Genomic DNA, 22935 nt, shown 5'->3' on the forward strand with positions numbered 1-22935 from the left:
CTTCGTACTTCCGCTCAGTTTCAGTTCACTTCTGTACTCAGTCTGAGATAACAAACCAAACCAACAGAGGGCTGGCAGAGAGCCGTGACGTAGACGCTAAGTGCTAAGTGCCGAATTTAAGATTGTAGTTTAGGGAGATCGAAAATGACAGTGGACATGCTATTTGCAGTTTTGAAGAATACTTTTGGCATTTGCCAACCGAAGCCCAAATAAGAGTGTTTGTTTCACATTTCGAATGGTGGTGTTGATGTGGCACTACTCCCAACAGGTTTTGGGAAAAGTTTAATTTATCAACTGTTGCCGATTGTCAGCGAGAAACTGGGGAGATCGATGTGGCTGAGCCGGCACATAACACACATCATAAACAAACTTTATGATTGGCTTACGGGTACACCAATGATTTTAAACTTCAGATAAGTGCCCCCACCACGAGAAAGTAAATGCTTGTCAGTTATGCCCTTCCCGACTCTGTCTTCAAGGCAAAAAAGTTTTAAAGTGAATTATTATATGAAAATAATTATTAATTTAGTATAGTGAAACCGAGGAAGATGGTCATGATATTCCGATGTATATTTCGTGACTTAAAGGGGAGCATGCAAGCACCATTACATCACAATCTAACAACTTTATTTGATTACAGAACTGCAAGAAAACAATACAAAAAGTGTGTATCACATTAAAGTGCACTTAAATGAACCAAATCTTAAAATATTAATTATGACTTATGACTAAGTACTGTTTTAGATGATTAAAATAAAAGTTTGGGGCAAATGTTTTGTATTTACAAGCAATTTTTAAAAGATTGGTCATTTTAGAGCACCAAATCAGGTTAAAGGTTTTTCAGCACAGCACAAAAGCATAAACTCACATGATGTTTTTGCGGCTGTATCGTCACCATCTCCTTGACAGCTTTCAACTCTCAGCTGAAACGCAGTCAAGAATCCAGAAGGACACCGTTTGATTTCTGTCCACCGAACTCTTAATATAACAATTCTTAATAACTGTAAACCTGCTACATTATTACTCTTTAGACTGAACCCGTTACCTCCCTACATCTGTCAGAAGCGAGAAGTAGTCATGATACGAGTCTGATAAAGCTTTAGATGCAATACAGTGAAAGCGAACCACGTTGAGTGCAGTATCAGCATCATGACCAACAGGATCTTCCACCTTACAAACAAAACAAAAACAACAACGCTAAGATGAATACTAAAACTAGAGCAGGTGCAGTTTCCTTAGAAATACCTGGAACTGAATCACTATCAGCAACTCCAAAGTTTATTTATATAAGGGTTTGAACCTTCAACCTTCAGTCACCAGCACCAACATGGTTAAGCATTAAACAAACACCATACTACTGTAAGTGGATTCTTAGCTTACCCTTAGACTGAATCCTGCAGTGTACGTTCCAGCTGGACACATGTCCCTCTGACCCCACGACCCCAAGCCCCCTCCATTCGGCACAGTCAGCTCCAATTATAAAGCCTAATTTATACAACACAGATTAATACTTTGGCATCCAATAAAAGTAAACACAGGTTAAAAAGAAATACCCTATATGGATATTAAGAAATATAACAACTAAGATGTGTGTATGAGCATATGAGTGTGTGTGTTCTGGGTGTGTGGTTGTGTCACGCTGTCAGTCTCTGTTTCCCTGGGTTTCCACTAGTGAGCTCACTTCCCCTTAGGCACTTCACCATAGGCACTATAATTCCTCTAGTCTGGTCCTGTCTTCACAGTAATTGCACTCCAGTTAATTGCACCATGTGCAAGCAATCTATTGTCATTAGTCTCCTTATAAATACCTGTCTTTCCCTGTTGTTTGTATGGAGTCCTGACTCTTCGATGTGTCAGTCTTCTCGTTCCCCGAGATTCCTCCATTCCCACATTCTGAGTTCCCATTCCGTTTCCTTCCCTTCCCTTTCCTGTTCCCTTCCTTGTTTTGTTATTTTGTTTGTTTGGACTGCATTTCTAGTTTTGACCCTGGCTTATCTGACGACGAATTTGGATTATCCCAATAAACATACCTGCGATTGGATCTCTCGTCTCCCTGTGTTTTCACTGGTCGTTGAACCGTTACAGAAGGACTCCATTCAAGAGGATCCAGCGGTATGTCTAACCATAGTTTCTTCCCAGATTGCGGGTGAGGAATGGGTTTGAGGGTACCTGCCTGGTAGTGTTCCATGGAACCAGGGGAGGTCGCTCAGGAGGGAGTAGTCAAGAGGAGGTCCGGCAGCGATCTCCACTGAGGCCTCCCGTTGACCCGGGGTTTGGATGGGAGCCGCCGCTTCCCCATTGTGGACAGAGAGAGGAGAGGAGGCACAAATCGGCTGAGCCAGTGCTGCTGTGTAAGATGGCCGCCAACCCAGTGCCTTTACGCAGCATGGCCACCAACCACGCACCACGAGGCAAGATGGAAGCCAGCCCCACACCACAGCACAAGATGGCCACCAGCTCAGCGTCACAAGGCAACATGCCCGCCAACCCAGCACCACAAGGAAAGATGGAAGCCAGCCCCACACCACAGCACAAGATGGCCGCCTGCTCAGCGCCACGAAACAAGATGGCCACCAGCACAGCACCAGAGCACAAAGTGGGCACCAGTCCAGCGCCACGGTGCAAGATGGCCGCCAGCTTAGTGCCAACACCCAAGATGGCCACAGAGACATTTTTGGATTATTTCTCCATGCTGTCAAAGATCCTAGAGATTCCAAAAACTGTTCACACCACGTCTGCTGAGCCAGCACTACAGTATAAGATGGCCACCAACCAAGTGCCACTGCACAACATGGCCGTGAGCCCGGAGCCACTGCAGATGATGGCAGTTACAGTGGGTTTTCCTGAGTTGAGTCATATTCCCGTTGACAATCCAGAGTTGAGTCCGATTCCTGTTGACCTTCCAGAGTCGAGTCAGGTGTCTGTTGACTTTCCAGAGTTGAGTCCGGTTCTGGTTGACCCTCCAGAGTTGAGTCAGGTGTTCATGGACCCTCCAGAGTCAGGGTTAGTCACCGTCGACCTTCCAGAGTCAGGGCTAGTTCCTGTCGACCTTCCAGAGTCGAGTCAAATTATGGTTGACCCTACAGAGTCGAGTCAGGTGCTCATGGACCCTCCAGAGTCAGGTTTAGTCACCGTCTACCTTCCAGAGTCAGGTTTAGTCACCGTCTACCTTCCAGAGTCAGGTTTAGTCACCGTCGACCTTCCAGAGTCAGGGTTAGTCACCGTCAACCTTCCAGAGTCAGGGTTAGTCACCGTCGACCTTCCAGAGTCAGGGTTAGTCACCGTCGACCCTCCAGAGTCAGGGCTAGTTCCTGTCGACCTTCCAGAGTCGAGTCAGGTGCTCATGGACCCTCCAGAGTCAGGTTTAGTCACTGTTGACCTCCCAGAGTCAGGTTTAGTCACTGTTGACCTTCCAGAGTCAGGGTTAGTTCCTGTTGACCTTCCAGAGTTGAGTCACGTTCCAGTTGATTCCCCAGAATCAAGTCAGATTCCTGTTGACTTTCCAGAGTTGAGTCAGGTTCAGGTTGACCCTCCAGAGTCGAGTCAGGTGCTCATGGACCCTCCAGAGTCAGGGTTAGTCACCATCGACCTTCCAGAGTCAGGACTAGTCACCTTGGACTTTCCAGAGACAAGGCTAGTCACCGTTGACCTTTCAGAGTCAAGTCAAGTCACTGGTGATCTTCAAGGACTGAGTCAAGTCACCGGTGATCTTCAAGGACTGAGTCAAGTCACCAGGGATATTCATGAACAAATGCAAGTCACCAATAATCTTCATGAGCAGAGTCAAGTCAGCACAGATCCTCTGGAATCCAGTATAAACACCATGGGATTACCAGAGTTTCGTCCTTCCGTTGGTCTGGCCGCACGGATGTGGTGGTCTTCTGCTCCGCCCTGGGGGGCTTCCGCCCTGACCATACGGTTGTGGTGGTCTTCTGCTCTGCCCTGGGTGCCTTCCACCTTGACCACAAGGATGTGGTGGTCTTCTGCTCTGCCCTGGGGGACTACGGCCTCGACCACAAGGAGGTGGTGGTCTTCTGTTCTGCCCTGGGGGGCATCCATCCCGACCACATGGCTGTGGTGCTCTTCTGCTCTGCCCTGGGGGGCTTCTGCCTGGACCACACGGCTGTGGTGGTCTTCTGCTCCGCCCTGGGTGGCTTCCGCCCTGACCACACGGTTATGGTGGTCTTCTGCTCCACCCTGGGGGGCTTCCGCCTTGACCACATGGTGGTGGTGGTCATCACGTGATGTCCTTCATGGACTTATGTTTTTGTTTTCTTTTGTTTTTTTTCTGTCTGTTTCCTCTTTTGGACCTGGCCCTCCGTCCTCCCCCCTGATCCTCTGCTGGTCCAACTCCCTCCTGGGTTTCTAGTCTGTGTCTGTCTTTCCGTTTCCCTCTAGGACCTGGCCCTCCGTCCCTCCCTCTGATCCTCCGCCGGTCCACTACCCTCCTGGACTCCTTGTTTTGTGTTGCACTTCTCTTGTCTCTGTCTCCCCATTTTACCTGGTCCTCTTGTCTCTGTGTACCATGTTATCTGGCCCTCCGTCCCACCCCCTAGTCCTCCGCTGCTCCACCTCCCTCCTAGCTTCTTTGTCTGTTGGTTTTCCCTTGGTTTCGGGTGGAGCATCTGGCAGCTGCTCTGTGGAGGAGGGGGTAATGTCACGCTGTCAGTCTCTGTTTCCCTGGGTGTCCACTAGTGAGCTCACTTCCCCTTAGGCACTTCACCATGGGCACTATAATTCCTCTAGTCTGGTCCTGTCTTCACAGTAATTGCACCAGGTGCAGGCAATCTATTGTCATAAGTCTCCTTATAAATACCTGTCTTTCCCTGTTGTTTGTATGGAGTCCTGACCCTTCGACGTGTCAGTCTTCTCATTCCCTGAGATTCCTTTATTCTCACATTCTGAGTTCCCGTTCCATTTCCTTCCTTGTTTTGTTATTTTGTTTGTTTGGACTGCATTTCTGGTTATGACCCTGGCTTGTCTGACGACGAATTGATTATCCCAATAAACATACCTGCGATTGGATCTCTCGTCTCACTGTGTTTTCACTGGTCATCAAACTGTTACAGGTTGCTCTTATCATACAAGTGCATCTGATGTCTGAGGTCTATTTCTCGTTTTGTCAAGTTGTGACCATGATGTGCACATAATAAAAGACAGTTACACAAGAGCAGTCAAACGTGAGGCTTAAGAAATAAGAAAAACTTGAATATTAATGTCCAATTAAACAAATTGATTTTTTGGCATCTAAAATAATAATTTGGTGCCTAATTTAGTTCCTTATAGGAACCAATGGCTCCTTAGTTGATTTATTTTTCTTTTCTTTTCTTTTTTGTCTGGAGCCCTGAATTGTTTATTACAGGCTTAAAAGGGTTATTGTTTTGGCATAAATTATTCCATAATGAACTGTTAACATCCATGAAATGTTTCCATTACATAAAAGTTCATTTATAGTGCAGAAAAGTATTTTCAGTATTCAAATATTTTCTTTTTGCTTAAAGGTCTTATTTCTGTTTTACAGTATCTATTTTTCTTTAAAACATCACAAAACATTTTAAAAATGTAAATACAATATCAAGCAAAGCTGTTTCATCGAGCAGCATTTGATCTGATTGTCTACACTCAGTGTTTGTCTAAAGTGTTTACATTCAGGCGACTGATTTGAATATTCAAGTTCATTTAGTCATTTAGATTTGCATTGTTGTCTTGATCATTGACTGGAACAATTATATGAATAAACACTGATTCTTCAGGTAACTGATCTGAGTTTGCTTTGCAAATATAATTTTTTTTTCCTGCAAAGTATCACATGAACACTATCAATTTTCTTATTTCTTATTCTAGTTATACATTTCTTATATAGTTTTTTATTTTATTTCTTAAGCTTCACTTTTGACTGCCCTTGCGCAACTGTCTTTCATTATGTGCACATCATGGTCACAACTAAACACATCATGGTCACAACTAGACAAAATGAGAAATATACCTCAGACACCAGATGCACCTGTATGATAAGAGCGACCAAGAACACGCACCCAGAACACACACACACACACACACACACACTCATTTGTTCATACACACATCTTTGTTGTCATGTTTCTTAATATCCACATAGGTAATGTTTTTACCTCTGATTAGTTTGACTAAATGCCAAGAACATTTTGAGAAAGTTGAGAATTTTATGGTAGTGCACTCTCTGTGTCTGCTTGATCCATTAATTCATTTAATCAGTATCTTGATCCATCAGGCCAGGTCTGCAGCAATGCATCACTTCATTTTCATGATGTTTTCACTGATAGTCATTACTGGGCTGCAGGTGAGTGTTCAGACTGGAGAAAAACGTTCTGAGCGTGCACTATTGAAGACTTAATATACTGACAACATTAATTAATAAGATGCACTCAGGAGGAGCCCAAACTAACTACACTCAATGGCCAAGTGATGTGATATTGGCACAGTCTCTGTGTAATAAACAATTATATGAGACAGTATAGTGCTCAAGTTGAAAAAAGACATTTACTTCCCACTTCCCAAGACATCTTCAAAATTGAATTGTTTACTACAGGCTTCAAATTAAAGGTTCTTTGTTGACATGAATGATTCCATAATGAACCACTAACATCTATAAAAATTTCCATTACATAAAAGTTCCTATAGGACGGAATTGTCTTGAGTAATAAAATTTTGTTTTATTTTTGCTTAAAGGTCTTATTTCTGTTTTACAGTAAAAAATGTTATACAATATCAAGCAAAGCTGTTTCATCGAGCAGCATTTGATCTGATTGTCTACACTCACTCAGGGTTTGTCTAAAGTGTGTTTACATGCAGGCGACTGATTTTAATATTCAAGTTAATTTAGTCAAAGTTACATTTGGACAGTATCTCTGACAAAGTGACTTGTTATATTAATTATTGTGTCGATGCTGTAATTCCGTGTAAACAAATCTAAATCTTTCCCAATAATAAACCATGGGTCACTAGAGAAATTAAAGCTGCTATTAATAAGAAAGCAGCCTTTTATAGTGGTGATAAAGAAAGGATTAAAGTTGCCCAAAGAGAGTTGAAAGTCATCATCAGACAGGGGAAACAAAAACATAAGGAAAGTGTTGAAGGTAAAATGTCCATTAGCAACACACGAGGTCTATGGAATGGTATGAAGTGTATAACTGGATATGGGACTAGTAATCCCAGTTTATGTAAATTGGGTATACAGGCTAACGATGCCAATACTTTTTTTGCCAGGTTTGATGAATGCGATTTCTCTTCTGTGCATGAGAATGTTCATTCACTGTTTTCTTTGTCTCTGTCCTCTGCTAAAATACCGGTTATGTGGAAAACATGCCTTATTCCTATTCCTAAAAAGCCAAGGTGTGAAATAGTCTTGCTAATCTGAGGCCTATAGCTTTGACATCACACATTATGAAATGTTTTGAGAGGGCTGTACTTGATCATCTCACTAGGCAGGTCTGTTTTTCATTATCTCTTGCAATTTGCATAGAGGAAGGATGTGGGGGTAGATGATGCACTATTATTTATGTTACATAATATTTACAGACATCTCAAAACTACTGCTAGTTCTGTTAGAATCATGTTTTTTGATTTTTCGAGTGCTTTTAATACTATACAGCCACATATTTTAGCTAACAAATTAATTAATTTTAAATTGCATAATACAACTATTGCCTGGATTTTAGATTATCTGTTATTACGACCACAGTTTGTTAGGTTTTGTAACAAACAGTCTGCCATTATTTTAACTAATACTGGAGCACCTCAGGGCACAGTTCTATCTCCCTTTTTATTTACACTTTACACTGCGGACTATAGGCATAGTCAGTCATCCTGTCTGGTACAAAAATTATCTGACGACACTGCTTTAGTAGGTCTACTGAATCAGGGGGATGACCTTGCTTATAGAAGGGAGGTTCAGTCTTTTTCTAGCTGGTGTGAGTCAAACTTTCTAAAACTAAATATAGGGAAGACTAAAGAACTTGTGATTGATTTTAGAAAGAAAAAGGAGAAGGTCCTCCCAGTCACAATTAATGGACAGCCGATTGAAATTGTTCAGTCGTATAAATTTCTAGGTGTCCATTTGGATGAAAAATTTAATTGGAAAGAGAATACTAATGTTTTAATAAAGAGCTGGTTCAGTTATTGGTCTTATCCCAGAGTCACTTGAGGTCATTGTGGAGAAGAGGATGAGGTCGAAAATAAAAAATTGTGTGTTTTTTGAAGGCCATCCACTATATAGTGTTTTTAACGGACTCAGAAGCTCTTTCAGCGAGCGTTTAATTATGCCTCGGTGCTCCAGTGAGCGATTGAGAAGGACTTTTGTTCCTGCAGCGGTCAGATATTTTAATGAACACTGTTGACTGTCAAACTGTTGAACTGTCTGTTCTTTGCCCTGCATTTCTGAATTGTGCAACTGTATCTTGTTATAATCATGTCTCATTGGTCTCTTAATCATGTTTTTCATAGGTTTTAAATGTTGAATTATTTATTTATGTGTGTTAGCTATGTGGTGTGCTTGTTGGCTGTATGTTTTAAGTTGGTGGCAAACCAGTTTCCGTTTCGGGATTAATAAAGTTCTCTCTCTGTCTCTCTCGCTCTCATTGGTTTTGCATTATTGTCTTGATCATTGACTGGAACAATAATTTTAATAAATGCTGACATTTCTTATATAGTTTTTCTTATTTCTTAAGCTTCACGTTTGACTGCTCTTGTGTAACTGTCTTTCATTATGTGCACATCATGGTCACAACTAGACAAAATGAGAAATAGACCTCAGACACCAGACACCAGATGCACCTGTATGATAAGAGCAACCAAGAACACAAACCCAGAACACACACACACACACTCATATGTTCATACACACATTTTTGTTGTTATGTTTCTTAATAGCCATATAGGGTATTTTTTTACTCTGATTAGTTTGATTGGATGCCAAGGGCATCCTGTATGTTGTTGTATGAATCTGTGTTGTATAAATATGACCCGTCTTCCTTTATAAAGTTGAGAATTTTATGGTAGTGCATTCTCTGTGTCTGCTTGATCCATTAATTCATTTAATCAGTCTCTTGATCCATCAGGCCAGGTCTGCAGCAATGCATCACCTCATTTTCATGATGTTTTCACTGCTACTCATTACTGGGCTGCAGGTGAGCATTCAGACTGTCGAAAAACGTGTTGAGCGAAGCATGGACAGATATTATATATCGGAGCTGACTGTGCCGAATGGAGGGGGCTGGGGGTCTTGGGGTCAGAGGGAAATGTGTCCAGCCGGAACATACGCCGCAGGATTCAGTCTAAAGGTAAGCTAAGAATTGACTTACAGTAGTTTGGTGTTTGTTTAATGCTTGACCGTGTTGGTGCTGGTGACTAATGGTTGAAGGATCAAACCCTTATATAATTAACTCTGGAGATTGGAGTTCAGATTACTCCTTTTCTCTTTCAAATATGTCCTAGCGTTGTTGTTGTGTTTTATTTTTAAGGTGGAAGCACCTATTGATGGTGATGACACTGCACTCAATGGGATCCGTCTTCACTGCATTGCGTCTAAAGCCTCATCAAACTCGTTTCGCAGCTACTCCACAGTTCAGTCAGATGTAGGCAGGTAATGATTCATTAGGACTAATGGCTCTAAAGAGTAAAGTAGCAGGTTTGCAGTTATTAAAAATTGTGATGATAAGAGTTAGTTTCTTCATAAGCTAGAAAAATTAATTTTCTTGAAAATAACATTTGGTTTGATCAAAAAACTGTTTTTTATTTTTCTTCAGCTGGGGTCAATGGACAGATATCAAATGGTGTCCTTCTGGATTCTTGACTGCGTTTCAGCTGAGAGTCGAACGCTCTCAAGGAGATGGTGACGATACGGCCGCAAACAACATCATGTGAGTTTGTGCTTTTGTGGTGTGCTGAAAATCCTTTAACCTGATTGTGTTTTTTGTTTTTTTTGGAACTGATTGATTGTATGCCTCTGGTCAAATTGCAAGTTTCAAGAGATTGGTTTACCTTGTTTTGTTAGTATTGATGAAACAACATATTTTATCATAATGTTGTTACATCCATTGTTTTTTCAGATTCAGATGCAGTGAAGGGTATTTACTTGGTGGCGGCACAAACTGGGGCGACTGGGGCTCCTGGAGTCAACAATGTGGAGGAAAAGGGATTTGTGGTCTCAAGACACGGATTGAACCGCCTCAAGGACGAGGAGATGACACCGCTCTCAATGACATGACCATGTTCTGCTGTAATTAAGGTGATGTTAACACAATCAAACACTCAGATCAGACCAACACTGTTTGGAAGATCTAGTTTATCTGAGTTTGGCTTTTCTTTCAGGTGCTAAAGGACCACAAGAAGAACAGCAAGAAGATCAGATGGATCATAATTAATCAGCAAACTGTTATGAGCTCAAATTAACCATGTGATACAACAGCTAATTAAAAAATAAAACCTGAGATGTGATCAGGACCTAAGCACAAAGCAGAGGCTGACAGTTTCTCACTTATTGTGTCTTATCAGTTCATGCATTACACCATCCACAAACTCCATACTCTACATTAACTGTAAAGCTGTAAAGCTGCTTTTTTCTTGAGGGAATAATCAGTGGAGCTTGCTAGATGAGGCCACAGTAAATCTTGGGGTGGCACACCAAAATAATTAAAAGTTCCAATTAATGTGTGTTACATACATATTTACTTTTGTTTCTGGCTAATGTATTTATATGCTTTAAATAAGCAATAAGTTACTTTTTAAAAAGTGGAAGTGTTTTAAACAATTATAAATACATCAGCAAATATATGGACAAAACCATAAAAGGGACAATATTTAGTCTAAAAACACTTTACAGTCCAATTATCATCTTAATACTTCTATTGTACAAATTCTTAGTACAGGCCATGTCTAAAACGAATAAAGAACAACTAAACAAAATACATTAAAAATGAACATTTTAACAGAGCTACTCACAACCAATCCATATTCCTGCTTTATTAGACCAAAAAACTTATCAATACAGCTTTATACTGTTTATTGTGGCTTTTTACAAACACAATCAACTGTGTTCCTACAAGTACCTAGCCATCCATATGGACAACATGTTTACATGGCAGATTCATGTTGACATGTTATGTGCCAAACTTCAACAAAGATTTAACTTTTTGAGGAGACTCCGCCTTTATGGTGTCAATTATAAAATCATGACTGTGTTTTACCATGCTGTTCTAGAGTCTAATCAGGCATGGGATTCAAGCTTGGTATGGCAATCTCTCTATACAATAAAAAAAAATCTGACTTTCTCAGATTGTCCGGATTGCCATGAAAATCGCGGACCTCAAAGACTATCCATCTCTCCAAACATTATTTGAGCTGTCAGTGCACAGAGGGGCTCATAAGATACTGGATGATCCTTCTCACATCTTAGACCCTGAGTATGTGCTTCTGCCTTCAGGTAGAAGTTATAGAGTGTGCAAATGTTGATTCAGTTGGTTTAAAAATTATTATACATGTGTATATGCAGCATACACTAAGCCCAAGAAACAAAAAATCCCCTGAGGGGAGTATAAAATATATTGTATCATATCGTATTGTATCCACAAAATCAACAAGATTTATGGCCCTTGCCGTTCTTGACTCTACACTTAACACCCCAAAAATTGCGCATTGTGTTTCTCAAGACCATCTTGATCATCTTTAGCACAGAAAAACTGTGCTCACATGCTGCAGTGCTTACAGTTAATGCAAGAGTTTTAAAGTTTAAACATCTCATTGTAATCCTCCCTATACTGTTCAAGAAAGACTGTGAAGTCTACTAAATTGGATGGCATTTCCGCACCGCTGGTTTGCTTCCTTTCAAGAACTTGTTTTGTTGTGGAGTTTTGTAGATTCTAAATGCTACAGTTGTATTGTGAGGCAAATAGAAACAATACATCTTTCTCACAAAACATGGGACTTCCAGGATTGTATACTTTTATCCCTTCCATTATGACACAACTCTGTAAAAAACGTTCTGTTAATCTCAGGGAGAAGTACATCAACAATTGAAAAAAAGGAGCCTGTCCTAAATGATTCCTTATCTGTGCTGATCTGTCTCTCAGCTATTGGTGTAGAAATGTAATACCCTTCAATCCTAGAGCTTGGTGTGACCTGATGTCCAGAAGATACAACATTGACACTACATTGCTCAGTGAGAGTCCTTGTGTTGTCCCAAATTTAATTGAAGATAGAGCTCTCTCTGTATCCATTCAATGTGTCAACAAGTGAATCAACAAGGGAGTAACAACTATGCCCAAATTCATTTGTGAGGACTGTAAAATGTCCGACAGATGCTTGATCTGACCAAAGATTTTGGTGAGTGTACAAGGAGGCAAATAAACTTGAGATCTATTTGCGCTAAAAGACCTATTTCTTCAACATCTCTGTCAGCATTTCTGTCTTCAGAGATTTGTTTAAGTAGTTGTATGATGGCTGGCAGTCTTTCCTTAACTGTTTTGCATGCATTGTGCCTACATGTCCACCGTGTCTCTATCAACCTTTGCAGTTTTCTTGGCAACCCCCTGATAAATGTCTCTCTGCACCTCTATCAACATTTGGTGTACATAGGACCCTTACATAAAAACGTAGAGCTTCTGTAACAGAGAAAAGAAACAGCTGGCTTCAGGAAGGAATTTCAAACTGTCAACCAATACCAAGCTTAAGCAGTGTGCATTACAGTGTATATAGAAGGGTAATGTGTCCTCTGCTTTAATGCGTGCCTGCACCCCTGGGTTTTTACCACTTGATCACCTGCGATGCAGAGGGCTTTACGTGTGAGACAGGTTCCATAAATGTCCTGGAGGGGGGCAAGAGAGACACCAGTGATCTTCTCAGCTGCTCTCACTATGCGTTGAAGGGTTTCCCAGCAGGATGTGTTGCAGGCGCCATCTCACACAGTGATGCAGCTCGTCTGGATGCTCTCGATGGTGCCTCTGTAGAAAGTGCGCACGATGGGGTTGGGGCTATGGCTCTTCTCAGTTTGAGGAGGAAGTAGAGAAGCTGCTGTGTTTTCAGTCCAGGGGCGTCCTTTGTGATGTCCAAACCCAGGAACCTGTTGCTGCTCTCTCTCTCCACAAACACACCATTGATGGTCAGAGGAGCATGCTGAGTGTGTGCTCTCCTTAACCCTTTCGAGTCGATTAACGCATATATGCGTTTTGAGTCATTTTCTCCTGATAACCCCGAAAATAACTTAAATTACACTTTCAGTTTTAATCGTACAGATAAGAGCAATACATCAATCGAATCTGTAAAGAGTCTAGTTTTTTTGGATACAGACATAATAACAAAAAACCTTTGTGCACTTATAAAATAAAGATAACAAACAAGGTGCGCTGTCTACAGTCTTTGTCTCCGCTGATCGTCATGTACAAATATTTCATTAAAATGAACTGTAACTCCGTGAATACTCAAAGAAGAGACATGAGAGAGATATCTATAGAAAGCCTGGAATGTCTACTTTTAAACTAAACAAGTGCTGCCGAAAACAAATATTCTGAGATAAAGTAATCCATATGAAAACAACGCAATGTCTGTTTTCATATCTCCGCTCATTATATCTAATGTGACCACGCCCCCGCGCTGAACGCTCTATTCAGATTCAAACTGAAGCGCGCGGCTTGAATACGCCAACACAGAAGAAAAGGCATTGAGACTGTTCTTCAAGTTTTTATTTTATTTTACTGTTTGCTTCGCGATGAGAGGACTAAGACATAATTCACCCCAAAAAGGTGTGATGTGGTTGAGGATTTGAGAAATGGATTTCCTCAGAAAAAAGAATGAAGCACTTTATTCAGCAGAGATCATAAACATGAGTAAGTCTCTTTTTATTTATTTGTACTAGTTTTCACATAACGTGTAAACATTTTACTAGTCAGACTTTTTCCAAACTATAATTCCTGACTAAACGTATAATCAAGTGAAACATTATGAAGTTTCAATAACAATATACAATACTATACCATTCAAAAGCTTGATGTAAATAATATAAATGTGACAAATAGAGATAACTCTAACAAATGTAAAAACAATGCAGTTCTTTCGATTTATTCCCCCTAAAAAAACCTGAAAAATATTATCAGCTCTTTTCAACATTAATAATAATAATAATAATGATGATGATAATAAATGGGGTTTATTTGGTAGAAAATAAGATTGTTAAAAGGATTTCTGAAGGATTGTGTGACTGAAGTAAGGATGCCAAAAAAATTGTTTGAAAGTCAGCTTTGATTGTTCCTAATAAACTGTTTAACTGCTCCCCCAAGTGGATATTAAATTATGTTGTGGGATAATTAAATATATTCTTAATAAACTACAAACTAAAATTATATACTTTTATTTTGTTCTCACATTCTTTCTTGTAAGTCCTCCCTCAGAGTGGCACAGTTGAATGAGAGGCTCATTATGCAGCTCATTATGCAGGCCTTTGTCTTCTCAGGTGTAAATCACAATGATATTCATGATAGTTGACGCCTACTCGCATATGACTGTTACCAACAAAAAGTGTTTTAGAAAATTTAAATCAATATATTGTTTTCTGTGAATGAGTAAACAAGATGATTTTCACATCATTCAGAAAGAAAAATTCTAGGCTACAAGCTCCAGTTCTCAACTTTTCCGGCAACCAATTTCATGTATGTGTTTTATTGCCTTATTCAAGTGATTTAACATTTTTAGTTTTTCACTAACCATGCATAACATTTTTTTCTCAAAAATACAATCATGTACATGCATGCCTTTCACATATTATTATAGCCCAGTTTGTGCTGATTACAGTGATATTAGACTTTACCCATTTAGATATTTATAAGAAACTGAAAAAAGCACAAATGTCAGGGCATGACAAAACTTCTCAAGGCCCCAAAAATACCCTTAGACTCCAGAGGGTTAAGTCAACTACAATCTCCATCTTCTCCACGTTCAGAGAGAGATTGTTGTCACTGCACCACCTTACCAGGAGGCTTACTTCACGCCTGTAGTTTATCTCTGTTGCTGATGAGACCCACTAAAGTTGTGCCATCTGTGGTCATGCACTTTAATTGTAGAGTGTAGTGCTGAAATCCTAATTTTGTAGTAAAAATGCCATTTGAAATGAATTTTTTTCTATGTAGTCCAATCAGCTGATGAAATAATCTACACCCCACCACTGCAGTCCATGAATTAACATCTCAATAAGACAAAAGCTGAAACAAATCCATAATCAAGGCGTTAATAAAAATATGGGTCCATAATCCACTGCTTCCTCCAGTAAAAGTGGGAGAGAAGTCTGCACAACTGCAAAACAACTATGTGTGGTTGGATTTTGATGTGGAAGACAACAAGAGATGGACTTTTCACTGGAGGAAACATTAGTATGGATTGTGGACTAAAATGTTTTCGTGATGGATTTGTTTCAGCTTTTGTCTTATTGAGACATTAAACCAAGGTCCTGATGGTCTGCGGTCATTTAAAATCTCAAGATATTTTTCAAAAAGAGTAGAGGTGTGACTTCAGCATCCTGGCCAAATTTTCCCCCTTTGGCCTCTGACCATCATGGCTTCCTAACAACCACCATATCTGCTGATTGGCTTCATCACTGTCTCCTCTCCACCAATAAGCTGGTGTGTGGTGGGCGTTCTGGCGCAATATGGCTGCCGTCGGATCATCCAGGTGGATGCTGTACACTGGTGGTGGATAAGGAGATACCCCCTGAGAGTGTAAAGTGCTTTGAGTGCTTAGAAAAAGCACAATATAAATGTAAGGAATTATTAGAATTATTAAAGTCATAGGCAGTGACATAAATGTGAAATTAGTTGCTGCTTCAGTATTTTATGATTATTTTTCCAAATGTCTGTGGCATAACTGAAAAACAATTATAAGCATATCATAACATTTAAAGGCTTTTATTGGCAAAAACATAGGAGTCAATATTTACAGTGCTGACCTTTGTTCTTTGTAACCTCTGCAATTAGCTCTAGCACGCAGGATATTAGCTTCTAGGCCAAATCCTGACTGATGGCAATCCATTCTTGCCTTCTTACAGGTGCAATACTGTTTGTAGCAATTTCCTTGAATGGGAGGCCATTTTGATGCAAATTGATGATGGCTGCATGTGTTTTTTTGGAGGTAACTGTAATAATATGCAAATCTCCATATTCATCGGGAAGGAGGAGGCGGGAACCGGCGCACAATCAAAAAGCACTTTAATATCCAAAATAAATACAAAACGGCGCACCAGCCCCTCACGGCCGACTGGTGCGCATAAATAAAAAGCACACACATTAAAATAATGTCCCAGGCCTGGTCCTCTCTCGTCCTTCACAGTCGTCACTCCAGTTTTATATCCTTCCATCTCCTACGTGGGACTCGATACTAGCGGTGGGGCTCAGGTGTAGCTCATCTCCAATCACTACACCTGGCCTCACTCCTCGTTCCCACGCCTCTCGGCCCCGCCCCACTCGCCACAGTAACCATTGCTAACAAGAGCACAAATTGGAAGCGCTTCTTCCCTCCTTTCATAGCAATCAGTCTGTGTTTACAATCCAATTAGTTTGATAGTGATTTTACCGGACTAGTACTCATTCACACTTTCACATGTCAAGTCAAACTTAAGCTACCCGGGAATAATGGCAGCCTTACACACCACCACAAAGCAGATGAGATTCCAACTACAATAAATGAATTTGGTTAATTGATATGCCAGAACTCTTGCAACAGTAGCCAAACGGCTAACAACATACCTTTAAGCAGAACCCACACAGACCAAGGGCGGAGCTAGCAAATGACGCATCCCATGTACCCTAATTGCAGCCTCTATATCAACAGTACCATGTTCTGAGGCTGTCGTTCTAATTACAGGGGAAGGAACTTACCCACTCTGCCACAATTAGGAAAACAGTGTGTCAATAATGCAAAATGATAGTTAAAGGCAGTTCATCATTGAATTCAGTTATGTCATCTCTGTTCAGTTTAAATAGTGTCTGTGCTTTTATTTGCAATCAAGTCAACGATATCGCTGTAGATGAAGTGACCCCAACCAAGCAAGCCAGAGGCGACAGCGGCAAGAAACCGAAACTCCATCGGTGACAGAATGGAGAAAAAAACCTTGGGAGAAACCAGGCTCAGTTGGGGGGCCAGTTCTCCTCTGACCAGAAGAAACCAGTAGTTCAATTCCAGACTGCAGCAAAGGGGGATCTATAACTGGGGCTGTAGTTGTCCTGGTCTCCACTGGCTTTCAGGGATGTAGAGGTCCTTTCTAGGTGCTGATCCACCATCTGGTCTGGATATGTACTGGATCCGGGTGACTGCAGTGACCCTTTGATCTGGGGGGTATTCCAGAAAGCAACTTTCAGGGTATGTTAGAAGTCATAGCAACTCACACTCTGTTCCAGGGTTAGTTCACTTCAGTGAGCCTTCAGTGGGCGTGACAGATAGCGCACAACATTATACAATATTACAATATGTAATCTAGCCTATTATGGATATTTATATATATTTGTTACATTAATGAGGAAGCATTAATATAATAAGGTAATTTTATTCTAATATGATTATTTTATTGGAATATATGAGTTATCTGTACAAATTATAAAACACTATGACAAGGTAATGTTTAACTTTTATTTATTTTATTTATTACATGTTATATTATCTCACACATGGAGCGGCATTTTCTATAATTTCTAAATCAAAATACATTTCTGATATGACTTAAAATAATTGCCATAAAATAAAAACAATTTAAATCACATTATGACCCTGTGTGCTTGTAGTTTCTCTATTTCAGTTTAATCACGTGATAGAAAGTCTAAGGCCTTCTCAAGCCGAAGGGCAAACTCATCTAATCTGCGGCCTATTATGCATCAAACTAAGATTGATGTAAAGACACAAAGCACTGCCATCAAGTTAGCACTTTTTTAAACATTCGCTCACTAAAAAATAAATCATTCCTAATCAATGACTTTATAACCACAAACAATCTGGATTTTAACTGGGTCAGGCTTTCTGGGATGGTACTCAAATGGTTCAGATCATACTTAGAGGCTATTATGTGAGTATAGGAGAGCATAAGTCTAAGTGGACGTCCATGACATGCGGAGTCCCACAAGGGTCAATTCTTGCACCGCTCTTGTTTAGCCTGTATATGCTTCCACTAAGTCAAATAATGAGAGAGAACCAAATTGCCTACCACAGCTATGCTGATGATACCCAGATTTACATTTATTCATTTAGCTGACGCTTTTATCGAAAGCCACTTACAATTGCTATATATGTCAGAGGTCACACGCCTCTGGAGCAACTAGGGGTTAAGTGTCTTGCTCAGGGACACATTGGTGTCTCACAGTGGATTCGAACCCAGGTCTCTCACACCAAAGGCGTGTGTCTTATCCACAGCAACAAATCCACCCCAAAACAGACACCCTCCTGGTGGAGCTTACAGGTATTACACACACTCAAGCTATCGATTTACATTTAACAGACACTTTTATCCAAAGTGACTTACAGAGCATTCAGACTAACATTTTTAACCTAACTTGTGTTCACTGGGAATGGAACCCACAACCTTTTGCACTGCTAACGCAATGCTCTACCCCTGAGCCACAGGACCATATTTACCTAGCCTTATCTCCAAATGACTACAGCCCCATTGACTCCCTCTGCCAATGCATTGATGAAATTAATATTTGGATGTGCCAGAACTATCTTCAGTTAAATAAGGAAAAAACTAAAGTCATTGCATTTGGAAATAAAGATGAAGTGTTCAAGGTTAATGCATACATTGACTCTAGGGGTCAAACAACTAAAAATCAAGTCAGGAATCTTGGTGTGGTTCTGGAGACAGACCTTAGTTTCAGTAGTCATGTCAAAGCAGTAACTAAATCAGCATACTATCATTTGAAAAACATTGCAAGAATTAGATGTTTTGTTTCCAGTCAAGACTTGGAGAAACTTGATAATGCCATTATCACCAGCAGGGTGGACTATTGTAATGGGCTCCTCACTGGCCTTCCCAAAAAGACCATTCGACAGCTGCAGCTCATCCAGAACACTGCTGCCAGGATTCTGACTAGAACCAGCAAATCTGAGCATATCACATCAGTCCTCAGGTCCTTACACTGGCTTCCAGTTACATTTAGGATTGATTTAGATTGATAAAGTACTTTTACTCGTATATAAGTCACTAAATGACCTAGGACCGAAATATATTGCAGATATGCTCACTGAATATAAACCTAACAGAGCACTCAGATCACTAGGATCGAGTCAGTTAGAAATACCAAGGGTTCACACAAAACAAGGGGAGTCCGCCTTTAGTTACTATGCTGCCTGCAGTTGGAATCAGCTTCCAGAAGAGTTCAGATGTGCTAAAACACTAGTTACATTTAAATCTAGACTCAAAACTCCTCTTTTTAGCTGTGCATTTATTGAATGAGCACTGTGCAATGTCCGAACTGATTGCACTATATTTTAACTGTTTTATTTAACTTTTTATGTAAAATCATTTTCTAACTGTTTTTTAATCATTTTAAAAGTTTTAAAATTGCTTGTTTTAGATTTGTTATTATTTCTCTTCATGATTATTTTACTTTCTTTTATGTAAAGCACTTTGAATTACCATTGTGTACGAAATGTGCTATATAAATAAACTTGCCTTGCCTATGAAGGATTTAAGATTAAATAAAAAAAAAAATGTAAATGATTGCCATCAGTTAGATGGCGATATACACTAAGCAGGTAAACAACTAATGAACAAAAGAAGAAATAAACAGTTTAGCGTGCTTTTTCTTAGCATCCATTTCTATAGTGACTTGTCGATTCATCGCTCTGTTGAGAATGTGTTGAGTCTTAACCAGGAACATACTCTGAGTTGAATGAACTTACTCCCGGACACGTTTTTGGAACCACATACCTAGAGTAAGCAAGGTTTGGGATTAATCAACTGAGAGTTCAGGGATCAGTTCACGGTAAATTAACCCTGCTTTCTGGAATACACCCCTGGATACAGACTGGATCTGGTGGCTACGGTGACCTCAGAAAAAGAGAGAAACAGACTAATATTAGCATAGATGCCATTCTTCTAATGATGTAGCAAGTACATCGGGTGTTATGTGAAGTGTTCCCGGTTCCGGTTTACCTAATTAATGCAGCCTAAAAATCCTTTAACAGATTTGGTTATTAAAAGCATATTAGTATGTTATGTGTAAGCCAGGTTAAAGAGATGGGTCTTTAATCTAGATTTAATCTGCAAGAGTGTGTCTGCCTCCCGAACAATGTTAGGTAGGTTATTCCAGGGTTTAGGCACCAAATAGGAAAATATTCTAGATATTATCAAATTGCCTGAGCTGTGAAGAATCAGGCAGATTCACGAGATTCAACGTTTCGAGCTATCCCTAAAACGGGATGAGAAATAGAATAAGACTGAGGAGTTGGGGTGGAGGAGAGATGCTGGAAAACTGTGGTGGGACAGAGGTAAGTTGGCTGTATATATGTAGGCTACATATTGTGCTGGTTAAGGTAATTAACTAATGAGCTCCTCTTGTGCATAATTTATTGATTACCTGATCGTGCTACTACCGAACTTTGTTAATGAATCTGGCTACTGTTTGGCTAGAACCAGATATCGCAATATTGATCATCTGTATAAACGTATTCTGAAGCAGTGCTAAAAGAATCAGATTCTACTGATAGATAGTTCAGAAAGTTTACTTGTTCTGGATTTGAAGAAACTATTCTTTTTGAGGAGTTTTGGTTTGCAAACAGAATACATCTCTTCAGTATCTTGATCCATCAGTCTAGGTTTGCAGCAATGCATAATGTTTTCACTGTTAGTTGTTACTACGCTGCAGGTGAGCGTTCAGACTGGAGAAAAACGTTCTGAGCGAAACATTGACAGACATTATCAATCGGAGTTGACTGTGCTGAATGGAGGGGGCTGGGTGTTTTGGGATGAGAGAGACATGTGTCCAGATGGAACTTATGCCGCAGGGTTCAGCCTAAAGGTAAGCTAAGAATTGAATTACAATAGTATGGGGTTTGTTTAATACTTGACTGTGCTGGTAACTGAAGGTTCAAACCCTTATATAAACAAACTCTGGAGTTGCTGATCGTGACTTGGTTCCAGGTATTTCGACGGAAACTGCACCTGCTCTAGTTTTAGACAGCCTTTCTTATTACTAAAGAAATATGAAGTTGAATGTTACTATGCACTGGGTTACTCAAGAATTCCCAGCATCCCAAGGTACACCAACAAACATTTTGAACACCCTTGATTCAACTCCTCAGCTGTTTAATAGAGACCCAAGATCTAAAATGGATTAGTCAGATAAGGGAGGCATCGAAAACGCAATGTTGGTGCACCTTTAGGAACACTAGAGATTGGAGTTCAGATTATTCCTTCTCTTTCAAGTTTGTCTAGCGTTGTGGTGTTTTTAAGGTGGAAGCTCCTGTTGGTCGAGAGGATGACACTGCACTCAATGGGATTCGTCTTCACTGCATTGCATCTGAAGCCTCATCAAACTCGTATCACCGCTACTCCACAGTTCAGTCCGGTGTAGGCAGGTAATGGTTCAGTCTAAATGGTAATGTTTCAGGTTTGCAGTTGACAAGAACTCTTACGTAAAGACTTAAGCTAGAAAAATGTTTGAAAAATGCTCAAATTATATATATTTTTAATTTTAAGCTGGGGTCGGTGGACCGATCTCAAATGGTGTCCTTCTGGATTCTTAATTGCGTTTCAGTTGAGAGTTGAACGCTCTCAAGGAAATGATGACGATACGGCCGCAAACAACATCATGTGAGTTTGTGCTGAAGATCCTGATCCAGAAGGGTTTTTTTTTTTTTTTTTTTATAAATGGAGTTGACTGTAGGCCTCATTGATCTGTCCTTACGCACTTCAGTTTTAGAGTAAACCTATTTGTGGATAATTTGGTCAAAAATAACTTAAGCTGAGTAGCCATTGAAACCAGTTTTGTGCTACAGCCCTCTGGGCCTCTGGTTTACAAGGTGACGGCACAAGCTGGGGCGACTGGGGCTCCTGGAGTCCAACGTGTGGCGGAAAAGGGATTTGTGGTCTCAAGACACGGGTAGAAGTACCTCAAGGATGAGATGACCCCGCTCTCAATGACGTGATCATGTACTGCTGTGATTAAGGTGACGTGGATGGTTAAACACTCTGATCCGAGCAATACCGTTTGAAAGACAGTTTATCTAAGTTTGGCTTTTCTTTCAGGTGTTCGACTACAAGGAGAACCGAAAGAAGATCAGATTGATCGAAATAACTGCTCCTCTGTTATGAGCTCACATGAACGATGACCTACAACAGCTAATCAAAAATAAAAACCTGAGATGTGATCCTGCTTATTGTTTTAACAGTTCATGTATTACAACATCCACAAACTCTAAATTAATGGAAAAGCCGTTTTTTTTTTTTTTTTTTCATTCGGAGAAGGTCTCACAGACAGCAACAATAAACTGAGCTTGCCTTTGCCCTAAAGTGTGTTTATTACCTTGCACAATCACCTAGTTTTGCATAATCATCTTGAATGATAATATGGACAAACACTGAAGCTGTGTGTAATTTTTTTTTTTTCATGCAAATTACTACATTACAACTTCAGTAGTCAAGTTGTATGAAAATATTTAATTCCCTTTTTAATGTAATATTGGTATCTAACTCAACAAAGATCTGCTCTAGTGGTGTTATGGATTGTGTAAATGATCATTGTTGAATAGATTTATATAGAAAAGTGCAGAAGACAAAATCCAATGGTCATAATACTATATCAGTGAGGCCGACGAAATATTATTGTCCTGGGTTATTTTGTGATGCACTGGGAAAAGTTAATTGGTCATTTGTACTGGATTGTAAAGCTGTTGATACAGCTTGGGTGTATTTTAAAGGTCCCATATTGTACA

General features: G+C 40.1%; 3 protein-coding genes across 4 annotated transcripts; 2 read left to right on the forward strand and 1 right to left on the reverse strand.

Annotated features, from left to right (window-relative positions):
• Positions 1–633: 633 nt before the first annotated feature.
• LOC113039144 (vitelline membrane outer layer protein 1 homolog) lies at positions 634–2857 on the reverse strand. The gene is made up of 4 exons (XM_026197044.1): positions 2774–2857; positions 1381–1470; positions 1046–1170; positions 634–978 (listed from the first exon to the last, which is right to left on the reverse strand). Exons 1-4 carry the CDS (start codon positions 2855–2857, stop codon positions 825–827), a joined length of 453 nt encoding a protein of 150 aa, XP_026052829.1. The 3' UTR covers positions 634–824.
• A 6169-nt stretch (positions 2858–9026) lies between these two features.
• LOC113039083 (vitelline membrane outer layer protein 1-like) lies at positions 9027–10492 on the forward strand. Its single transcript, XM_026196980.1, has 5 exons — positions 9027–9317; positions 9498–9619; positions 9783–9896; positions 10086–10264; positions 10348–10492. The coding sequence occupies exons 1-4, from the start codon at positions 9030–9032 to the stop codon at positions 10261–10263; spliced, it is 702 nt and encodes a 233-aa protein (XP_026052765.1). The 5' UTR covers positions 9027–9029; the 3' UTR covers position 10264; positions 10348–10492.
• Positions 10493–20711: 10219 nt separating this feature from the next.
• Positions 20712–22139, forward strand: LOC113039092 (vitelline membrane outer layer protein 1-like). Of its 2 annotated transcripts, XM_026196991.1 has the most exons (4): positions 20712–21020; positions 21455–21579; positions 21701–21814; positions 22000–22139. In XM_026196991.1, the coding sequence occupies exons 1-4, from the start codon at positions 20835–20837 to the stop codon at positions 22025–22027; spliced, it is 453 nt and encodes a 150-aa protein (XP_026052776.1). In that variant the 5' UTR covers positions 20712–20834; the 3' UTR covers positions 22028–22139. The 2 variants fall into 2 exon arrangements, with proteins under 2 accessions (XP_026052776.1, XP_026052777.1); XM_026196992.1 differs by lacking the exon at positions 21701–21814.
• The last annotated feature ends 796 nt before the right edge of the window (positions 22140–22935 follow it).

Source organism: Carassius auratus, chromosome 21, assembly GCF_003368295.1.
Source record: "Carassius auratus strain Wakin chromosome 21, ASM336829v1, whole genome shotgun sequence".
Classification (NCBI taxonomy): domain Eukaryota; kingdom Metazoa; phylum Chordata; class Actinopteri; order Cypriniformes; family Cyprinidae; genus Carassius; species Carassius auratus.